We start from the raw sequence: 24,722 nt of genomic DNA on the forward strand, positions 1-24,722 counted from the left end.
GAGAAAATATAAAAATGCAGTAAATGAAGCAGGCAAAAAGGAATACAAATGTCTCAAAAATGAGATCGACAGGAAATGCAAAATTGCTAAGCAGGGATGGCTAGGGGACCAATCTAAGGATGTAGAGGCTTATCTCACTAGGGGTAAGATAGATACTGCCTACAGGAAAATTAAAGAGACCTTTGGAGAAAAGAGAACCACTTGCATGAATATCAAAAGCTCAGATGGAAATCCAGTTCTAAACAAAGAAGGGAAAGCACAAAGGTGGAAGGAGTACATAGAGGGTCTTTACAAGGGCGATGTTCTTAATGACACTATTATAGAAATGGAAGAGAATGTAGATGAAGATGAAGTGGGAGATATGATACTATGTGAAGAATTTCACAGAGCACTGAAAGACCTAAGTCGAAACAATGCCCCGGGAGTAGACAACATTCCATTTGAGCTACTGACAGCCTTGGGAGAGCCAGTCCTGACAAAACTCTACCATCTGGTGAGTAAGATGTATGAGACAAGCAAAATACCCTCAGACTTCAAGAAGGATATAATAATTCCAATCCCAAAGAAAGCAAGTGTTGACAGATGTAAAAATTACCAAATTATCGGTTTAATAAACCACTGCTGCAAAATACTAACACAATGTTGACTGGAATACTCTCTTTCAAATTCTGAAGGTGGCAGGGGTAAAACACAGGGAGTGAAAGGCTATTTACAATTTCTACAGAAACCAGATGGCAGTTATAAGAATCGAGGGGCATGAAAGGGAAGCAGTGGTTGGGAAGGGAGTGAGACAGGGTTGTAGCCTCTCCCCAATGTTATTCAATCTGTGTATTGAGCAAGCAGTAAAGGAAACAAAAATTTGGAGTAGGAATTAGAATCCATGGAGAAGAAATAAAAACTTTGAGGTTCACCTATGTCATTGTAATTCTGTCAGTGACAGCAAAGGACCTGGAAGAGCAGCTGAGTGGAATGGACAGTGTCTTGAAAGGAGGATATAAGATGAACATCAACAAAAGCAAAATGAGGATAATGGAATGTAGTCAAATTAAGTCGGGTGATGCTGAAGGAATTAGATTAGGAAATGAGACACTTAAAGTAGTAGATGAGTTTTGCTATTTGGGGAGCCAAATAACTGACGATGGTTGAAGTAGAGAGGATATAAAATGTAGACTGGCAATGGCAAGGAAAGCGTTTCTGAAGAAGAGAAATTTGTTAACATCAAGTATAGATTTAAGTGTCAGGAATCGTTTCTGAATGTATTTGTATGGAGTGTAGCCTTGTATGGAAGTGAAACGTGGACGATAAATAGTTTAGACAAGAAGAGAATAGAATCTTTCGAAATGTGGTGCTACAGAAGAATGCTGAAGATTATATGGGTAGATCACATAACTAATGAGGAGGTACTGAATAGAATTGGAGAGAAGAGAAATTTGTGGCACAACTTGACTAGAAGAAGAGACTGATTGGCAGGGCATATTCTGAGGCATCAAGGGATCACCAATTTAGTATTGGAGGGCAGCGTGGAGGGTAAAAATCGCAGAGGGAGACCAAGAGATGAATACACTTAACAGATTCAGAAGGATGTTGGTTGCAGTAGGTACTGGGAAATGAAGAATCTTGCACAGGATAGAGTAGCATGGAGAGCTGCATCAAACCAGTCTCTGGACTGAAGACCACAACAACAACAACAACAACAACAACAACATAATGTATGACATTATATTCTGGGGAAACCAAACACTAGCAAAGATAATACTCTTGGCCCAAAAACGTGTTATAAGAATAATGAGCAGCATAGGCTCCAGATGTAGTTGTAGAAACCTTTTCCGGAAATTAAAATTTCTTACTATCATGTCCCAGTGCGTATTTTCTCTTATGAGTTCCATCAGCAAAAATACTGAGTTTCATAAAAGAAATAGTGAATACCATGGATATGATACTAGGACAAAACACGATTTCTATAATGAATGTAAGACCTGACTATGGTGCTAAAGGGTGTACAAGTCACTGGTGCAAAAGTTTATAATACTCTCCCTCCAGATATTAAAAACAAATTTGATAACCATTCCTCTTTTAGGGAGCATCCGAAGCAATATCTACTGGAAAGTATATTTTACAGTTTAGAAGATTTTTTTAGCAACAGTTAAAAAACCATCTAAGTCTGTGGGCCAGATATTTTGAGTGTGATATACCATAGTTTAAGTTTGAGCAATGATGTGGGTAACATACCCATGTAACTTTCATAGTCATTTTCACTGGTTTTTAATTTGTTTTCATTTTCTATGTGTAATGTTTGATGTAATCTGTCACTCTTACCACATATATGTGTAGCAAACATGTAGTATTACTTTTGTCTGATTGACTGCTTTACTACTACCTTTGTATTGATTGTTTACTGACACACTCTACATCATTGTGAGTTTATCACAGTTGGATCACTGGAGTAAGAAATAAATAAATCTTCCGATTCTGAATGTCTCTATGTCCTTCTGAAGTCTCTGAGACTGTAGTATTGATGTACATATTATTTTACATCAATCTCAGATATAAAGGATGGACCATTTTAATCCATACTTGAAAAAAAAAACGGGGTGGAGATGAGACACAGCATAATGTTTAGGTAAAAGTTGTAAGCAGCAAAGAGGATCATGCACTGCTACTAATAGGCCGTGACCTTGAAGGTGATTTTAGATGATTTGGAGGTTAAAGTGGTTTTTTAAAATGGGAACCCTAATATTTGATTTAATATTTGAAAAGAGCAGCAAATTTTACATATAAAATGATACATTGTTCAAGTACATGGCAAAGTTCAATAAAGGTAAAATAAGCAAATATGTTTTTTAGTTTATGGATGAACTCATAACAGAGGAAGGATACAGTAAAAGGCAATGTTAGATGCAGACTGGAAGGGGCATAAGTGGTCACGTACCATTATCAACAACCTTGAGTTTACAGATAATTACTGAATGTCATTCAAACAGAAAGTTTTGTTACATGGAAACCCCTATTTGTGACGTCAGATTTGGAAAGAGCAAACAGAGATTCAAACTTTAAGTTTTAATTTTCTGGTAAAAATAAATAAGTCACAGAGTACAAATGTTATTGTGGCATTTGCAAGAGAGAACATAAATAAAATGTTGATCATTATTTACAAGTCATTGAATGAGTCCCCTTATCTCACATTCTTTGAGATGCTCCTTCCAATTTGTATCTAATGTTGTGTTTGCTGTATCCTTCCTCTATTCAAAGTTAATCCCTACCAGAACTAAAAATATATATGCTTATTTGACCTTCATTAAGCTAGCCATGACCTCGAATAATGTACCATTTTATACGTAAAACATGGTGCTCTTTTCAAATATTGAATCAAGTATTAGGTTCTCATTTAAAAAAAGAAAAATCACTTTAACCTCCAAATCACCTGCAAAAACACTTTCGGTGTCACAGCCGTTAGTAACAATGCCTGACTTTCTTTGCCACATACAGCTTTTATCTATAACATTTTGTTGTATCTCATCTCTATCCTGGACTTCGTAATCTTACCTTCCCACACATCACTATTAAAATTCTCAGTCTCTGCACAAGTTTTGAATCCTCCGTGAGGTGTAAGATATACAAAAGAAAAACTTTTTACTTACCTTCATTTTCTCTTGTCGTCGTTGGCTCCAGTTCTTGCAGCTGCAATTTTGACTTCCTGGGTTCCAGATGACTAAATAGCTGATGAAGTACTATCTGTTGCCATGATTTTATTTTATTTTATCCCATTCATCTATATCACACTGATTTCACAATTTCCATTTTCATACAACCATCAATTACATTGTTGAAGACAAAATTAAAAGACATGTACGTTTCCATCAGAGGCATGCCCACTATTAACTACTTTCTGCGATACTCACAATATGCCGAAGAGTTAACAAAGCAAAAGAGTTTACAAGCTTTCTTGACAAAAGAAGAATCATCACCAAGTTATATAATTATTTTACAAATGAATCCAGAATTTAATAATTAGTGTCAGTTTGTCAATTAAAAACATGAATTTTAAATATGCCAGATATTTTGTAATTTCAAATATTTTTAAAAGAAAAGTAACTTTAACTGTACGTACATAGTACTACAAAATTAATTTCCTTTTATACACTTTAGCCTGAAATATAATACATTGTATACAAAATCATATGAAATTCTTTTACTTAAACAGCTGAGATAATATTCAATATAATGGAAGGAAACATTCCACGTGGGAAAAATTATACATAAAAACAAAGATGAGGTGACTTACCGAACAAAAGCGCTGGCAGGTCGATAGACACACAAACAAACACAAACATACACACAAAATTCAAGCTTTCGCAACAAACTGTTGCCTCATCAGGAAAGAGGGAAGGAGAGGGGAAGGCGAAAGGAAGTGGGTTTTAAGGGAGAGGGTAAGGAGTCATTCCAATCCCGGGAGCGGAAAGACTTACCTTAGGGGGAAAAAAAGGACAGGTATACACTCGCACACACGCACATATCCATCCACACATACAGACACAAGCAGACATATTTAAAGACAAAGAGTTTGGGCAGAGATTTCAGTCGAGGCAGAAGTGTAGAGGCAAAGAAGTTGTTGAAAGACAGGTGAGGTATGAGTGGCGGCAACTTGAAATTAGCGGAGATTGAGGCCTGGCGGATGACGAGAAGACAGGATATACTGAAGGGCAAGTTCCCATCTCCGGAGTTCGGATAGGTTGATGTTGGTGGGAAGTATCCAGATAACCCGGACGGTGTAACACTGTGCCAAGATGTGCTGGCTGTGCACCAAGGCATGTTTAGCCACAGGGTGATCCTCATTACCAACAAACACTGTCTGCCTGTGTCCATTCATGCGAATGGACAGTTTGTTGCTGGTCATTCCCACATAGAATGCATCACAGTGTAGGCAGGTCAGTTGGTAAATCACGTGGGTGCTTTCACACGTGGCTCTGCCTCTGATCGTGTACACCTTCCGGGTTACAGGACTGGAGTAGGTGGTGGTGGGAGGGTGCATGGGACAGGTTTTGCATCGGGGGCGGTTACAAGGATAGGAGCCAGAGGGTAGGGAAGGTGGTTTGGGGATTTCATAGGGATGAACTAACAGGTTACGAAGGTTAGGTGGACGGCGGAAAGACACTCTTGGCGGAGTGGGGAGGATTTCATGAAGGATGGATCTCATTTCAGGGCAGGATTTGAGGAAGTCGTATCCCTGCTAGAGAGCCACATTCAGAGTCTGGTCCAGTCCCGGAAAGTATCCTGTCACAAGTGGGGCACTTTTGTGGTTCTTCTGTGGGGGATTCTGGGTTTGAGGGGACGAGGAAGTGGCTCTGGTTATTTGCTTCTGTACCAGGTCGGGAGGGTAGTTGCGGGAGGCGAAAGCTGTTTTCAGGTTGTTGGTGTAATGATTCAGGGATTCCGGACTGGAGCAGATTCGTTTGCCACGAAGACCTAGGCTGTAGGGAAGGGACCGTTTGATGTGGAATGGGTGGCAGCTGTCATAATGGAGGTACTGTTGCTTGTTGGTGGGTTTGATGTGGACGGACGTGTGAAGTTGGCCATTGGACAGGTGGAGGATCACCCTGTGGCTAAACATGCCTTGGTGCACAGCCAGCACATCTTGGCACAGTGTTACACCGTCCGGGTTATCTGGATACTTCCCACCAACACCAACCTATCCGAACTCCGGAGATGGGAACTTGCCCTTCAGTATATCCTCTCTTCTCGTCATCCGCCAGGCCTCAATCTCCGCTAATTTCAAGTTGCCGCCACTCATACCTCACCTGTCTTTCAACAACTTCTTTGCCTCTACACTTCTGCCTCGACTGACATCTCTGCCCAAACTCTTTGTCTTTAAATATGTCTGCTTGTGTCTGTATGTGTGGATGGATATGTGCGTGTGTGCGAGTGTATACCTGTCCTTTTTTCCCCCTAAGGTAAGTCTTTCCGCTCCCGGGATTGGAATGACTCCTTACCCTCTCCCTTAAAACCCACTTCCTTTCGCCTTCCCCTCTCCTTCCCTCTTTCCTGATGAGGCAACAGTTTGTTGCGAAAGCTTGAATTTTGTGTGTATGTTTGTGTTTGTTTGTGTGTCTATCGACCTGCCAGCGCTTTTGTTCGGTAAGTCACCTCATCTTTGTTTTTATGTATAATGAGATAATATTCACCTATACAAGAATTGATAGTATAAATGGTATCGGCTATTTCTATAAAAAAAGGTAACGTGAGAAAAGGGTGTCCCATTACAACTAACAACCTCGTCGTTTAGTCCCATAATTCCCCTCAATCAATCAATAACCTCCATCCCACATTATTTCCCATTATGGATTAAAATGGTCCATCCTGTCTATCCTTAACACATATGTTGCTATACTCAATGAAAGTGAGGAAGAATTACAGGTCTTGTTGAATGGAATGACCAGTCCAATGATCACAGAATATGGGTTGAGAGTAAACCAAAGTCCGACAAAAATAATAATAAAATTGCAGAACTGAGATTAGCAATAAACTTTAAAAAATTGGGGTTCAAAATTTAAGAATTCTGCTACCTTGGAAGGGAAATAACATGAAAGAAAATAGAAAATGGAAGCACACATGTAGCAGACTAGCACAGTAAAAAGAGAGCAAATGTCCACCAGTATAAAACAACTTATTAAACTTACAAATCTTTGTAAAACATGCATGGATGATAATATAAGCGAGGCTTTGTTAAATGGAATAAAATCTGGCCGCTTTAAAATAAAACTGGACAGCTATTTGCGGAGATTGTGGAAGAAGCATCCAAGTTTGTCCTAAAAGTAAACAATCAGAAAACTACATGCATCACAGTTTAAAGATGTAGATACGAACAACACAACTACTCTCATGAGGTAACCAGCGAACATAAATTTGAATGGACAGAAAAAGTCAAATTTCTGGCCGCAGTAATAGGTGAACAAAATCAGAGACAAACAGAAGAGAAAATTAGACTGCAAAATGTTAGTAAAGCCTACTACTCCATACATGAACTTCTAGGGTCTAAACTACTCACAAGGAAAACTTCAATGAAGCAATATAATGTAATCATCAGAGCAGTACCACCCTACAGAGAAAAAACATGGAGTTAACTAAAAGGGAAGAATGCCAGTTACAAGTACTTGATAACAAAGTTTATACAAAAATCTGACAATATGACAATAAATCACAAAGCTGGAAGGGAAGACACAACACAAAAATCCACATGCTGTTACTACAAGCAACAATAACGAGTGTAATAAATACCAGAAGACTTCAATGAGCAGGCCATCTGATGACAATGGAAGAGGATCACGGAGAACGTATTTGGTAAAAGTTGTAAAAGACCGAGGAGGAGAACCAGGAGTAAACGGGTAAATGAAATTAAAACAATATGCAACAGGATGAGAATAAATAATTGTCAGGAAGTATCACAAAATAGAAGCATACAGAGGCAATGTGAAATTGGTATCGGTGTTTCAAGCCCTTAGAAGCCAAGAAGAGAAAGAAGACTAGTTTCAAAGACAGACCTCAATTTGAAAAAAAAAAAAGAAGTTTCTTAGAATTTAAGTAAGGAGTACAGTATCTTATGAAAGTGAGTCATGGAGTGTTGAGAACCAGAAAAGAAGAAGATTAACTGAAGCATCTGAGATGTGTTACAGGAGAAGAATGCTAAAATTTAAATGCACAAATAGGAAATGAGGTAGTCCTCCATAGAATCAATGATGAGAGCAATTTGTGAAAAACACCGACTAGAAGAATGGTCGCAATGACAGAACAAGACAGAGATTCGAATATATACAACAAATAATTGATTGGTGTACCGATACTCTTGAGATGAAGAATTTAGCACAGGAGAGGAAACTGTGGTAGGCAACATCAAACCAGCCAGAAGACTGATGCTCAAATGAAGCATTGCTCTCCCTAACTCGCTGCAATGACAGACATTGAACAACAAAATTTCTGAGACACAATTTTCCTGCAATTTTAATACTGCAAAACTCACAGAGAAATTATATATTGCACTGAGAAAAAAAAAAAGGGAGACATCACAATTTGTGGATATGTTACTCTTTAACTATGTATACAGCTTCTGAAAATTTAATTCATTGATTGATGCTGATCCAGAATTTCACCAGGCTGTCAAATCAAGATTTTGAATATCTCATAAAAGAAATTGGCCAAAAAATTACTAAAACTGATACAAATATGGAAGACTGTCACCAGTTACCACAACATTGGAAATGCCCTTTATGTTTTAGCTACTAGTATTCATATGTAAATTTAATATACTTCTTTGAGGTGCATTTCTCAATGTTATGTCTGCTTATACCGAAAGTTTGCAATGCCGTAATGGAAGGATTAAATCAAAATCCTTAATATAAATTTTAAATAATGCTCAAATGTTTGAACTGCATTGAGAAAGTCGTTAGTATTTTGCCCTATTACCCTGAACTTTAAAAGAGTAATGTTACACATCATTTCTTAACATAACAGTTGCTGCTACAATGACAGAAATGCCTTCCTACACTTTTCATGTGCCTGTTCACTATCTGGGGATGCTACATTAGAGCCCTCAGTGCTATGGTAAATTAAATCTGGGGGAATCAAGGCACTGCATGGAAGTTAACACTGGTAACCTCTAATCTGACAGAAGACACAGTGATTGGATCTTGCAGACTAAGAGTGAAATATTTGTGTGACTGCTTTATACCATACTCTGCATATCTGGGTCCAGCTTTTTAGAGGATGTAATTATTTATAACGAACAAATGGTGTGCTAGAGAGAGGACTCACGCCATGGCAAACAAATTCCACATTGTGTGGACAAAGAAGCAAATATCTGATGTATCATAAACATAGCCTGGCCATTTACACATGTTTGATTAATATTCGTGCACCGAAATGTTTATGACAACAATACAGCAGCAATAAATTACGATTAAATGTGGCCAATCTAAATGCACATCAAGAAGAATCACAGCCTTTCAATGATCACTTTAATTTCTTCCATATTTCCACATATAAATAAATGACAAACCTTTTCAGTTAATTTTAGCAAGTAAGCTGATCATAGTAAACAAACACTCCTTGGTAACATATGTATTAAAGCAGAGAGACATTCTCAAAAAGTAATATACGAAACACTACTGCCAGATGACAAGAACTAATGGATAGTACAAAGATACAGACACACAGATGTGATACATACCTGCACAGAAATACATGAAAGATGTACAGTACTGTTTCTGTTTTTTAATGGAAACTTGATTATGGGCAATTTTCTTAGCCTTGAAGATTAAGAAAATATACAACTAATCAAGACAACAATGTCAAATTGTAGTAATGTGTACAGTGCAGCAGGTTCAAATGCATGGTCCAGTGCCACTCGACAGCTTTGACCCATGATGTCCTGCGTATGATGCGAAGGATGTAAGCAGCTTGTTATTAAATGTTAACTGTGATTGTCTTAGTAACTGATGTACACTATGCTGTTTATTCAAAGTAAATCATGAGTTACAAGGGTGGTGCTAGGCAAGAACTGAGAGCGAAGATTATATTGTTGCTAGAGAAATCAGTAACGATCATATTTATAACCTCGGTTCTCACAAACATTTGTCTGTTTCTTTCTGTATGTGGCACAATTTCCAAGGGTAAGGTTAGGCTGGAACCTAAGAACACAGTTTAAATAGCGGTGAGTGAAATGATTAGTGATCATATTTATAATCTTGCTTCTCACAAATATTTGGTTGTTTTGGGATGTGACACGTTTTTTGAGGTTGAGGTTAAACAGGAACCCAAGAGCATAGCTCAAATTGTTGCGAGTGAAACATGTAGTAGTGATCATATTTATAATTTTGATTCTTAATAATATTCATTTGGCTGCCCCCACCATCCTGCTTTTTCAAATGTGATGTCATGGAGGCAAGGTGCATTCGGGATGGGTAATGGAAAATATTTTTTATTTATTTATTATAGGGGAGGAGAGGGAGGGAGGAGGAGAGATGTCTGGTATCACTGTCTATATAAATCAAGTGAGATATTCAATTCCAACTGTGTGTTTTATGTATTCTTTTCTTTGGTTTATTCTGGAGGAATTGGTACATGTTATTTTTTGATTACATGTCTATTGCAATGATGTTAGTCTTAGTGTAGTATTTTTAGTTTGCCCCACTCGAAATGACCCTCGTTCATGTGGCTGTCCTGTTAGCTTTACTTCACTTGGTGTCTGAAATAGTCCGCATGTTTCTTATGCTCTTTTGTGGTCGTAATGATCGATCTTCTGGTCACCATCTCGAAGCATGTAAGCAGCCAGTTGTTAAATGTTACCTATGGTTGTCTTAGTAACTGGTGTAACTACGCTGTTTATTCCAAATCTGATGTAATGGGTCAAAGCAGATACATGGAGCACTGAGCAATATTCAAGGACACCAACTGCTACAAGCTGAAGTATTTCTTTTCTATCATCTTACATCCGTATATAATCCAGCATACCGCTTCCCATCCGATTTTTGCATTGGATAGGTCCTCTTTTCATGTTCCTCCTTAACACCGACTGCTTTGAGTTGTTCCCCAAGAGATACAAATTTGAAACATTCTTTTATGTCATCCAGTGGCACACTAATCCCAGCCTGGGGAAGAGAAACACACTCAACAACATAAAGCCATATGCAACATGTAACTAAGATAATTGCTGAAACATCAATAAATAAACTTCAAGCCACAAATGAAACACAATAAACTAATTGTGATAACTGTGTTAATATACAAATATAAAAATCTTTTTTTGGCGTTTGCAATATTTACAGATACATAGTTGCTGCCAACGACACCCAGTGCTGTGAGACAGTAAATACACTGAAGTGACAGAAGTCATGGGAGAGTGATATGTACATTTACAGTTGGCAGAAGTATTACATACACAAGGTATAAAAAGGCAGTGCATTGGCAGAGGTGTTATTTGTACTCAGGTGATACATGTGGAAAGGGATCTGACACGATTATGGCCACATAATGGAAATTAACTGACTTTCACCACGGAATGGTAGTTCGAGGTGGATGTGTGGGGAATTCTGTTTCTGTTTTATAAGTTGTTAGGGAGTCATTATTCCACGATCCACAGTGTCGAGAGAGAGAGAGAGAGAGAGAGAGAGAGAGAGAATATATATAAAACAAAGATGCTGTTAACTTTCCAAACGAGAAAGTGATGGTATGTTGATAGACACAATGAAAAACACACAAACACACACACAAAGTTCAAGCTTACATAACCCAAGGTTGCTTCATCACCGTGGGTTGCGAAAGCTTGAAATTTGTGTGTGTGATTGTGTGTTTCTCATTGTGTCTATCAACATACCATCGCTTTCTCGTTTGGGAAGTTAACAGCATCCTTATATAAAGCTTAGCTCTGCTCTTGAAGCCCACCAGAATGTTCTCTGCTGTTCTGATGAACTGACGACTTGCTTGTGAAGCTGTTTGGACCTGCACAACACGTATGACAGGAAGCAGGGGTTGGAGGGAGGGGGGGGGGGGGGGGACGGTCTGTATATGGGTTTCGTTTACTGTAACTCATTGCGTGCTTCTGATGATGTGCCTGCAGAAAGAGGAAAGAGTAATAGTAGCTCCAGCAGCATGGGGGTTTGTGCTGGAGATGTCTCCCACAACCTCATCGATTCAATACAGAGACGGTGGCGACGATACTTGGCTCTTTGAAGAGACCGCTTAGTAACTGGTCTTTTGGGTGATGACATATACTACTTTCTTTAGGAAATCATAACAAAGGATCCTTGTCTCCTCCATTGGTTGTCATTTCCTTTTTCCTTCTCGTATGTAACATCTTAGTTTTGGTGTTCTTAAGGAAACTATTTTGAAATGTAGGCAACAAATGTTGCATTGGTTCTGATACAATCTAGCACTCATTTAAATAAAAATGTGATTCTTATTTTTAATGTAATATACAAAACCCTGTACAGACGTCATACATATTGCATTTTGAAGAGAAATTATGAAATTTTTTTAATTTTTTTACAAACAATCGATATGTGAACCATCTTCATTTAATTGTTGCATCTGCAAACAAAACTCAAAAAGCTTGTCCTTGTCTTTGTCATTGAGCTTCTGCACTAGCTCCAATTTGAGTGGTTTCATAGACAGCTTCTGTCGCAGGACTTTCCCCACTGTCAATAGAGCCATTTCACGTTCACAGGAGGCATTACACACTGATATCTTTGGGCTCCTTATGAATGTCTCTCATACGCACGCCACATTCACTTCACTCACACTGGGATGTCCACTTCTCTTTACCGGGCACAAGCAACCCGTCATAATGAATTTGTTGTGCCAGTGGTAAACTGCTTTCCTTGTTGGTGGCTTCTTACCGTACTTGGTTCTAAACATCCACTGAACAGCTGTAGCACACTTGCTTTTGTCAAACTCCAACGCACAGAAATCTCGTTCCACACCTGAAGTCGCCATGTTTGCGACTACCGCTGACTATCGGCAAATTACCAAACTATGCTGTGGCGGTATACATGGAAAAAATTTCCAGGGTTTCTCTTCAAAATGACATACATATGATATCCGTACAATGTTTTGTTCTTGTGCAATAAACAAAGTGTTCCCGGACTTTGTGTACGTCCTGTATTTAGTGTGGGTTTTTGAACTGTAATATATTTAAGGAAGGTTTATGAACTGTTCATAATTAATTTACACATCACAGAGATCATAATTCAGTGTATGACATTTGAATCTAATGTCACCTGGTGTCTTAATACTTTTAGTTTGTAACACACCACACAGTGTGAGGCAGTGTGGCCAATGATGTGAAGGAAGAATGTTGAATTTTAACTAGAAGCTGCATACCCATTAAGGTACTTAATTCCATTTAATTGTTAATGTATATAATCAATTTCCACTCATTCTTTTGCTAATTCTTGTATCACAGATCTGAGAATGCCGTGTTGTGAAATGCGTCATAAGGAGTAAAAAATGAAAGAATTTTGGCCACTAAGACAAAAGCAAATTACTTGAGCCGAATATGGTCACAAACCCAAAGAAAGATTCCATGTACAAAGTGATGCAGTCAGAGGAATATACGAGTGTGTAGGCCCTCTACAATGGAAATGAACTAAATGACAGTGTTATAGAAACAGAAGAGTGAGCAAATGAAGACGAGATGGGAGATGTGATCATGCAAGATGAATATGACAGTGCACAGAGAGACCTCGCACCCAAACGTTCAGATGTTAGTCACTCAGATCTGTACCAAACATTGTGTGTCGATAGAGTATCAACCAAAACACCAATTTAGTTTATGCCATGTGCTGTCGCCCAGTAGAATATGCGTAGCCAAATGGTAATTAAAACTAACACCAGAACTACAGAGTATAGGCAAACCATATATGTGAGCTCTAAATATGAAAATCTCTGGTAGGTGAGTTGATAGTGCATCAGATAGTCATGCTAAAGGTCATAGGTTTGAAACCTGCTGATGGCAATTTTTTTTTTTTTTTTTAAACCGATTATGAGTGAAATTGTTACATGGCAGAACATTTTTCTGCCATGTAAAAGGACATTTCAGAGTTTGTGGCAATGTTCTTTTGGCAGTCTGCTTTCACTTCATTAGTTGCAAGTAGCAAACCTATAGAGTACAATTGTATAGACAGGTGTGGTGTTACCCATACACATTCAGTGCTCACAGATACAGTTTGCCTATACTCTGTCATTTTGGTGTTACTTTCAATTACTGCTTACACATCTTCTACTGGATAACAGCTCACAGCACGAACTAAATCGGTGTTTTCGTTGATACTCTACCGATACACAATATTTGGTACCAATCTGAGTGTCTGACGTCTGGAAGTTTGAGTGCGAATGGAATGAAGGCCCACAGAGAGGCGACATTCGCCCAACATTGCCGAGATTCTTGGGTATGCCAGCCATGACAAAATTACAGAAGGCAGGTGTTGACAGGTGTCAATATTACTGGACTATTAGTCATGCTTACAAAATACTGACATGAAATCTGTAATGAAGAATGGAAAAATAGGTCGAGGCAAACCTTGAGGCAAATTGGTTTGGGTTCTCGATAAATGTAGAAATGTGCAAAGCAATACTGACCCAAAAACTTATCCTAGAAGATAGTTTGAAGAAAGGCACACCTATGTTTCTACAAGGTGTTCGACTTTGCTTCCATCGTTTCTTCGCCAACATTTGAGGCTTTAATGAAACTAATTGGTTACACATGTATCACTCACAGTATTTTTTATTGCTGGCCACTACTTACTACCATCTTTCCAACAGTGTACGAATCCTGTGTCAAAAAAATTGCTCATCTTTTGAAGCGCTCCACGAATCGATCCAATTTGTGACTTCTTCATGAGATCAGTTGTGTTGATCAGCCAGGCCATGCGCCATAGATCTAAACAGGTGATACTCAGAGGGAGCAATGTCTGGAGAATATGGTGGGTGTGGTAGGACTTCTCATTTTAATGTTTCCAAGTACATTTTGACCTCTTTTGCAATGTGGGGTCGAGCGTTGTCGTGCTGCAAAATCAAAGTATCGTGTCTCCCGCTGTATTGCGGCTGTTTGTCTTTTAATGCTATGCTCAAACACATTAATTGTGTTTGATAATGAGCACCTGTGATTGTTTCACTTAGTTTAAACACCTCATAGTAGATGACACCAAGCTGATCCCACCAAATGCAGAGCATGATCTTGGAGCCATGAATATTCGGCTTGGCCATCGACGTGGAAACACGGCCGGTATATCACCATGATTTTTTGCGTGTAGGGTTATTGTAACAAACCCATTTTTCGTCCCTGGTCACAATGCGATGCAGAAATCCCTTCCATTTTTGCCTCTGAAGCAACTGTTCACAAACACACAAACACCGTTCAACGTCTCTTGGTTTCAACTCAAACGGGCCCCAAGTTTGTTCTTTCTGAATCACTCCCATAGCCTTGAGACGTTTTGAAATGGCTTGCTGTGTCACTCCCACTAATTGTGTCGATTCTTCTTGAGTTTGACATGAGTCTTCACTCAGCAATGTCTCCAATTCTGCATCTTCGAAAACATTTTCTCTTCCACCACTATGCCGGTCTACGACGTTAAAATAACCGTTCTTGAAGCATTGAAACCACTCACGACACGTTCTTTCACTAAGAGCAGCCTTACCATACATACTTGAGAGCATTCGATGAGACTCGGCCGCTGTTTTCTTCATATTCAAACAAAAGCGTAACCAGGGTGTATACGCGGACAAGGAGAAAAAATTCCCGGATTTTTCCCACATCTCCTGGTTAAAAATACATTTTCTCCCAGGTGAAAATATGCTATTGCCATGTTAAGTGACAGTATACTTTCCCTCGGAACTGTAAAACTTATCCTTTGATCGGATATGGTTTTATACAGCAGCGTGGAATTTCCCGGCACTTTAGAAAACAATACTCAGGGGGGAAAAAAGATCTTTGATGTGCAGCAACATGTATGCTGTAAATTTTCGTATCACAAAAGTATAAATTCGAATTCACCAACAGCAAAAGTTAATGGTTTAAATTAATATACATATGTTGCTATAAGAAAAGAAAAGCTTTCGCATATAATATTTGTCTCTAAGATTAATAAGCTACAAGAAAAGCTACGCTTTCACTTATAATTTTGATCTGTTTAGCACATGTTACACTTTAATATACATCACACAAATATGCCAGCAAAATTTTTAATATCGACAGAAATCTCTGATCTGGGCTCTAAATTCTTCTAAATAGCTCGTAATCAAAGATTTGATTTTTAAAAGAGATCAAACACTCTGTGATTTAAGAAATCCATCATACATTCTTGCATCTTGCGTAAAAGGAAATTTACTTTGAAAATAATGCTTTCCTAACAACAATTCGCAATATTTTCCTGTGACCTGTTAGAAATAGATTCATTTCAGCAGTTGTTAGAGAGCGCCAGATAAGAGACGTCATCGCGCTTGCGCAGCTACGGTGATGTAGGAAGCCCGTATGTTCGTGCGTGTGAAACATTAAAAGAGCTTACGTTACGTCATAAAAGAGACAAGGCATCAGAGGATACTCCAAGAGCATCAGAATTTTGTGAACCATACTAAAACGCATAGTTCGCCTTACGGTGCACATTGGTATGTCCAGACTCTCAATGACGTAGGCCTCGACCAGATATGAAGCTTTTCAGTGTGGTTTTCGGGACGTAAATTTTCTTGGAGTACCAGTACTGCATTATCTCATGTTTGGTTCTTTATTATGGCATAATGCCATACGCGCTAGAAGATGAAAATGTGCACCTGAAATGCAGCGAACAGTTGAAACTAGCTAATAGTGTGGAATAAATTGACTGCCTCAGCATGAAAGCTTAATAAAAGCCAAATTTATTTATCAAACCGACAAAAATAACTTCATTGTTCTGCAAGGCGATTAAGGCTTGACTGTCAGAAAGGTGGAAATAAAATAAAATAAAATGTGAAACTACTAGCATAGTTTACCCTTCTGTAATTATGTGAATGTATTTTAATTCACTTGATAGCTCCCAGCCACAGAAATCCGTCTTGTTTTCATTTTACGTGAGAGCAGTAAACGAAAAGGAAACAGAAAAATCACTAAATGTAAAAATAGGTCACGTGGAGACTACCCCCCCCCCCCCCCCTTCCCCCCATCAGAACGTCAAAAATTAAGAAAAGAAGCTTTTCAAAAATAAGTTCATTTTGTAGCGCACATCTTTCTGAAGAGTCTGATACATAAAAGATCTTCGAGGATATGTAAAACACGTTATTTGGTCTTAAGTGTGTAGTGAGGTGCCACGCATCTTCAAACAACATTGTTATACCGCACATCACTATTTCGCTCTGTGGAATTCAAACGTGTATATTTTGTAATGGATGCCCTCAAACCATTTCAGGGCAGCGGAAATTAAAATGCCCTGTTGCGCCTCTCCTGCTCCCAGCCGGCCGGTTTGACATCCTGCCCGCCCCCCCTTCCCCCCCCCCCCCCACTTTTTTTTTTTTTTTGTAAAAAAAAACCTAGCAATTAATACTGGGTAGGATAATTTGTAACCAGGAGAACAAGAACTCTTCAGAAAAACTACATCTACATCTACATCTACATCAATACTCCGCAAGCCACCCAACGGTGTGTGGCGGAGGGCACTTTACGTGCCACTGTCATTACCTCCCTTTCCTGTTCCAGTCGCGTATGGTTCGCTCTAATCTCTCTAATTTTACATTCGTGATCTCCTCGGGAGGTATAAGTAGGGGGAAGCAATATATTCGATACCTCATCCAGAAACGCACCCTCTCGAAACCTGGCGAGCAAGCTACACCGCGATGCAGAGCGCCTCTCTTGCAGAGTCTGCCACTTTAGTTTATTAAACATCTCCGTAACGCTATCACGGTTACCAAATAACCCGGTGACGAAACGCGCCGCTCTTCTTTGGATCTTCTCTATCTCCTCCGTCAACCCGACCTGGTACGGATCCCACACTGATGAGCAATACTCAAGTATAGGTCGAACGAGTGTTTTGTAAGCCACCTCCTTTGTTGATGGACTACATTTTCTAAGCACTCTCCCAATGAATCTCAACCTGGTACCCGCCTTACCAACAATTAATTTTATATGATCATTCCACCTCAAATCGTTCCGCACGCATACTCCCAGATATTTTACAGATGTAACTGCTACCAGTGTTTGTTCCGCTATCATATAATCATACAATAAAGGATCCTTCTTTCTATGTATTCGCAACACATTACATACTGGACTCTTTATTGCCTATTAGCTAATAACTTGCTCTTCTGTGTGACATAAAATTAAATATAGGGCACCTAAAACCAGTAAGGACAAGAGACAGGCAAGACAGTACATGTTTCTTCAATCCTTAGGTCCTAGCGATTTTTCTGTCTAAAATTGCTACGGCTTTACATGGTGTGCTTTCCTTTCTGCGAAAGGACTATTACCTTATCAAAGTTCGTCAAACGTTTTACTACATGAAAAATGGCAATGTCGTTGTCTAATACTGAAAAAGCTGTTAATACAAATAGTACCCAAGACTTGTGTGGTTTCTCGATCTGATTATGTCTATTTTGTCACTGTGTGCCGGAGAAAACAAAATAGGCCTTTCAAATATTTCAGCAATTGTAACACACACCAAATAAGCGAGACTGTTTTGGCAATAATGATCATTTTTATAATACATCAGAATATAATTCACGAAGTACCAATAGAAAATACCTATTTGGCCTTCTACAGCAAAAATGCTTTACGTTAGGAAATAGTTTCACATTTCATTCATACACTCCAGTTTCTCATGCACGAGACCGAAAAGTAGTACAACAAAATTTTTGTATAAATTTGGAATCGTAATATTCTTCCATAATTTGTGTGATGTCCCCGTTTCTTCTCCTTTCTCGTTCTAACAAACAGTCTTGTCATCACTAACTCTAACTATTCCTACCACTGTCAAAACTCATTCTCCGGTTAATTTCACTAACCCTGCCACAATCACCGGTTTAGTTATCCAGCGATTATTCTCCGGTTAGGCGTTATTACATGTTCGTACAACGCGTTTTCCGCGGTACTCTCGGACTGGAACTTAAGCGGCTGCTAAAAAAATGGTTCAAATGGCTCTGAGCACTATGGGACTTAACATCTATGGTCATCAGTCCCCTAGAACTTAGAACTACTTAAACCTAACTAACTTAAGGACAGCACAACACTCAGCCATCACGAGGCAGAGAAAATCCCTGACTCCGCCGGGAATCGAACCCGGGCGTGGGAAGCGAGAACGCTACCGCACGACCACGAGATGCGGGCTAAGCGGCTGCTAGCCGGGGGGCTACAACTGACCCTGTCTCATGTAGCGATCTGGTCAAAAGATTTGTCAAAATTTCACTTTCTTGGATATATCAAGAAGATTATATACTATCTTCCTTACCTGTTATTCTTGTTAGTTGTTTATTTCCATTCAGGTAATCTGAATCTATGGATTTCGCTAGTAATTATAACAAGGCTGAACATTCGCAAACCAAATCATCAACAAGCAGCAGTTGGCATTCACCGGTTCGCCTTTATTCCGCTCAGCTCGTATAGCCCCGTCCCGTGTTGTCTGCAGGAAAGTTTATTTCTAGATGTGACGAGGATTATCTTCTAAGACAGAGTTTGCAAATTTAATGCATACCTACAACCTTGTCTCCACTGTCAGTTTTCCCACAAGAACTACTGCCACTTCCAGCACTCTAATAGACAATATCTTTGCAGATATGAGTAAAACTAATCACATCAATGTTGAAAAAGTCATAAATGGACTCTCTGATCACGATGGGCAAATACTCACAATTGACAACTTTAATACAAATCAGAACAAAGCTAGTGCACAGTGGAAAACCATTAGAAACATGAATGAGGAAAATATCCAAAAATTCAAATTATGCATTCAGGAGACTGACTGGAGGTATGTTTATCTTGCAAATGATGTTAATACAAAATATAATTTATTTACTGATGAATTATCAGGTATATTTGAAAATGTCTTTCCAAAAAAGGTCTGTAGACTACAGAACAGGCAATCAAGCAAAAAACCATGGCTCACCAAGGGCATAAAAATATCATGCCAGAGAAAAAGGGAACTGTATATAATATCTAGACAATCCAATAATCCCCTGCAGATGAAATATTATAGGACATACTGCAAAATCTTAACTAAAGTCATTAAAAAATCTAAAAGTATGTGCATGCAATCTGAAATTAACTGTTCAAACAATAAAATCAGAACGATTTGGAATGTAATAAAGAGGGAAACAGGTACTGCACCATCTGACAATGAAAAATCTGCTGTCCTAAAAATTAACGATTTGGAAATAACTGATAGTAAACAGATAGCAGACACATTTAACAACCACTTTCTAAGTGTCACCTCTCAAATAGGTTGCAGTGGTGACCTAAGAGAAGCTTTAGATATTCTGAAACTTAACCTCCCACAATGTTTTAATGATATAAATGTAACACCCATAACTGTTAATGAAATAAAAAAAATAATTCACTCATTGAAAAGTAAAGGATCTTCAGGTATAGATAACATCTCTAATAAACTGTTGAAAGCCTGCAGTAATGATGTAAGTGTAGTACTTGCTCACATTTGCAACATGTCTCTTTATGAGGGAGTTGTTCCAGAGAGAATGAAATATGCCATTGTGAGACCTCTTTTCAAGTCTGGCGATGCTACAGATGTAAAAAATTATCGTCCTGTCTCTCTCTTAACAACATTCTCAAAGGTTCTTGAAAAGGCAGTGTATAACAGGATTGTGGCACATCTTGATAAACTTAATATTATTAACCACAGACAGTTTGGTTTTCAAAAAGGGGTTTCCACAGAGCGTGCCATATATTCACTCACAAATGATGTCTTGGAGTCTATTAATAGTAAGAAGTCACCAGTTGGTGTCTTCTGTGATATTTCCAAGGCCTTTGATTGTGTAAACCACAAGATACTCTTGGAGAAGGCCTATCATTACGGAATCAAAGGGCCTATAGGTAACTGGCTAAAATCATATCTTCAAGACAGGAAACAAAAGGTGGTTCTACATGGCTGCAACAAAGGATCTCCTAATCTAGTGGATTCTGAATGGGGCAAAATTCAGCATGGAGTTCCCCAGGGATCTGTCCTTGGACCCTTGCTGTTTTTAATATATGTTAATGAATTACCCCTGTCCATTAGTAAAAATTGTGAATTCACAATGTTTGCTGATGATACAAGCATTGTCGTTGATGGTCAGTCTACTGCTGATCTGGAGACTGATGCTAATGATATACTCAGAGAAGTTACAGCTTGGTTTTCAATTAATTCTCTTTCAGTTAATATTAAAAAAACTAATTTTATACAGTTCCACACAAAAAATAAAACTCTAGAAAGTATAGTAATTGCTCATGACAACCAGGAACTAGAACACGTGCAATCCACTAAATTCCTGGGGGTTCACATTGACAGTAGGCTCAACTGGGAACAGCATGTGTCCCTTACTCTAAAAAGGCTTTCATCAGCAACTTTTGCTCTAAGAATAATTACTCATTTTGGGGACATCAACATTCTAAAATCGTCTTACTTTGGGTACTTTCACTCATTAATGAGTTACGGAATAATATTCTGGGGTAATTCACCAGCCTCAAAAAAAATCTTAACTGCTCAGAAGAGAGCAGTCAGAATCATGTGTGGGGTTCCTCCACGAACCTCATGTAGAAAACTTTTTATACAGTTAGGTATTCTGACCACAACATGTCAGTACATATACTCTCTGATGAATGTAGTTAATAAAGACTATGCTCAGTATGAAACAAATTGTTCATACCATAACTACAATACTAGAGGTAAAGATGATCTACATGTTGAACTAAAAAATTTAACACTTGTACAGAAGGGAGTAAAGTATGCGGCTATAAAGACTTTTAATGCATTGCCTAATTATATTAAATGTACAATAGAAAATGAAACGCTGTTCAAAGGTATGTTAAAAAAATACCTGCTCGACCATCCACTGTACTCGTTAGATGAATTCTTTTCCAGAAGTAATGCCCTCCCTTAATAATAGATGTATTTAGTCTCTTAGTTATTATATGGATGATACAATATTATGTTAATGTTATAGTGTTAATGTTATAGTTATAACGTTATATTGAGAATTGCTATACTAGTTTAATGACAGCTTGTAATATCTATATCATTGAATTATATTACTATTCTGTAGCATTAATTGTATTTGTACAATTGTATTGACACGTTCCACATTCAGGCGAATCACTCGCATGTACGGATCTATGGAATACGCATACCAAATAAAATAAATAAAAATAAAATCCCCTGGCAGAGACATCACGTACACTATGCACGCATTCAAAAATCAACTTAGAATGTGTTCAAAAACCAGCAGGGGTGCGTTTCAAAATGATATCAATAATCGATAGACTGACGTTCGCTGGATGCTTTATGAAACACGTTTTTTTTTCTTCTTCTTCTCCTCAAGAATATGAATTTACCCCATCCCCCGAAATTGTCGCCCGGTTCAGATACCCCGGTTTGCCCTCACTCCCCACTAGATCCGGGCCTGCTGCACACGTGTGAATCTGGCAACTTGGGCGCGCCAGTAAAATTTTTCCGGGTATCATGTGGCTGATTGCTGCTTACACAGCCAACAGCCACATTTCTGTAGCCAGAAGCAGGAGAAGGTACTATTCATACGCGACTCTGCGTGCGTGCATGAGCCCACTCATAACGTTTTAAATTAGTCTAATGTAAACAATTGTGATGTCACGCTCATCGAAGGCAATTTGTAGTTATGAAGCATTACATAGTCTCCCAAAAGCCTTTTGCTGTTGGCAGACGCTTGTACGAGCACTGTGTTATTTTATATGGCGCATTTTCTTTGCTATTTAAGTTTTATTTTCGTTTTTTTCTCTCGTATTAGTATTATTCTGCAGTAGCGGGATACAGTAATATCCTTTGTTAGAGTAACGGTTCTTACCACTGAAAATTACAAAAATTTAACTGAAAACTAAAACAACGAAAAATTCCCAGAATTCTAAAAAATTCCAGGATTTTTCCCGGTTTTCTCCCAGATGAAAAAATTCCAGGTTGTCCCGGATCGTATACACCCTGTTAACACCTCTCAAGTGACGAGAAATAGGCTCGTAAACTGACGTTTTCAATCATGAACAACTTTCTGATGCAGACATAAATCGACTAACGTTTGAGTGAGGTTATGTTGACCAAGGTCCAAGCTAACTGCCTTATGTCTGCAATCTGTTTCTTTCAACCACTACTTACCGCTGCCGCCACATATCGGCAAACGGTGGAAGCAAAGTTTTACACCTTGTCCCATTTGTACATTTAGGGAAAGGTTTTTGCAATTGCACCGGACTACACTTAATAGCAATTTTGAAAGTAGTATGAAAAAAATACAGGTTCCAAAATGTTATTTATAACTTGTACAGAAATCAGACTGCAGTTATAAAAGCAAATGAAAGTGCAGCAGCAGTTGAGAAGGAAGTGAGATAGGAAATGTTATTAGCTCTGTAATTTGTGAAAGCTCTGAAGGTAACCAAAGAGAAATTTAGAAAGGGAATTAAAATTCAGAAAGGAGAACTATGAACATTGCAATTTTGTCATATATGGTTACGGACTTTGAAGAGCATTTGAACAGATTAGACAGTGTCTTGGAAAGAGATTAGATGAACATCAAGAAAATTACAACATACGTAATGGAATGTAGTCAAAGTAACTCACACAATACTAACAGAATTAGATTAGGAAATGCGACACTAAAAGTAGTAGATGAGTTTTGTTATTTGGTTGCAAAATAACTAATGATGGCTGAAGTACAGAAGAAATACAATACAGACTGGCAACAGCAAGAAAAGCATTCCTGAAAAAATAGAATTTGTTAACAACCAATATAAAACAGTGTTAGGAAGCTTTCTGAAGACGTTTGTCAGGAATGTAGTCCATTATGGAAGTGAATGATAGGCAATTCAGACAAGAAGATGATAGGTTTTAAAATGCGATGCTGTAGAAGGATGTTGAGTATTAGATAGGTTTAGATCGTATAACAAATGAGGAGTTCCTGAATCAAACTGGGAAAAAAAGAAATTCAGGCACAACTTAACTAAAAGAAGGGATCAGATGATAGGACAGATCCTGAGGCGTCACAGAATTGTCAGTTTGGTATTGGAAGTAAGTGTGTGTGTGTGTGTGTGTGTGTGTGTGTGTGTGTGTGTGTGTGTGTGTGTGTGTGTGAGGGGTGGGGAGGGGGGGGCACGGGGGAGGGGGGGGGTAGTGGGGATTAAAACTGTAAAGGGAGACCAAGGAATGATTACAGTAAGCAGGTTCAAGTGGATGTTGGGTTGGGTTGTTTGGGGGAGGAACCAGACAGCGAGGTCATCAGTCTCATCAGATTAGGGTAGTACGTGGAAGGAAGTCTGCCATACCCTTTCAAAGAAACCATTCCACAACTTGCCAGGAGCAATTTAGGAAAATCACGGAAAACCTAAATCAGGATGGCTGGACGTCAGATTGAACCGTTGTCGTCTTTAATGCGAGTCCAGTGTGCTAGCCACTGCGCCCCCTGGCTCAATTCAAGTGGGTGTGGCACAGCAGTTATGCAGAGATAAAAAAGTTTTCCACGTGGTAGACCAGTATGGAGAGCAGCAGCAAAGCAGTCACCTGACTACCAAAACAACAACAGATGAAAAATGCTTTACACACCTAATTAAATGTATAATTTTTGTAAATAAAACACAAATTTTATAAACTTTCTCCAAAATTCAAAGTAAAACAAAATCTACATCTTTTCTTTTATGTTAGCAATGTACAATGAATTTAGTATATGTTGTTGTTGTGGTCTTCAGTCCTGAGACTGGTTTGATGCAGCTCTCCATGCTACTCTTTCCTGTGCAAGCTTCTTCATCTTCCAGTACCTACTGCAACCTACATCCTTCTGAATCTGTTCAGTGTATTCATCTCTTGGTCTCCCTCTACGATTTTTACCCTCCACGCTGCCCTCCAATACTAAATTGGTGATCCCTTGATGCCTCAGAACACGTCCTACCAACCGATCCCTTCTTCTAGTTAAGTTGTGCCACAAACTTCTCTTCTCCCCAATCCTATTCAATACCTCCTCATTAGTTATATGATCTACCCATCTGATCTTCAGCATTC

The 24,722-nt window shown here is 38.6% G+C and overlaps 1 protein-coding gene across 1 annotated transcript in view; it reads right to left on the reverse strand.

The window, feature by feature from the left end:
• Window positions 1-24,722, reverse strand: part of LOC124607584 (EF-hand domain-containing family member B) — a 367,336-nt gene that overhangs the window by 327,505 nt on the left and 15,109 nt on the right. The window contains exon 2 of the mRNA XM_047139916.1: window positions 10,479-10,637. Within this exon, the coding sequence (XP_046995872.1) occupies window positions 10,479-10,637 (159 nt within the window). The remainder of the gene's footprint in view (window positions 1-10,478; window positions 10,638-24,722) is intronic.

This window comes from Schistocerca americana, chromosome 1 (assembly GCF_021461395.2).
Source record: "Schistocerca americana isolate TAMUIC-IGC-003095 chromosome 1, iqSchAmer2.1, whole genome shotgun sequence".
In the NCBI taxonomy this organism is placed as follows: domain Eukaryota; kingdom Metazoa; phylum Arthropoda; class Insecta; order Orthoptera; family Acrididae; genus Schistocerca; species Schistocerca americana.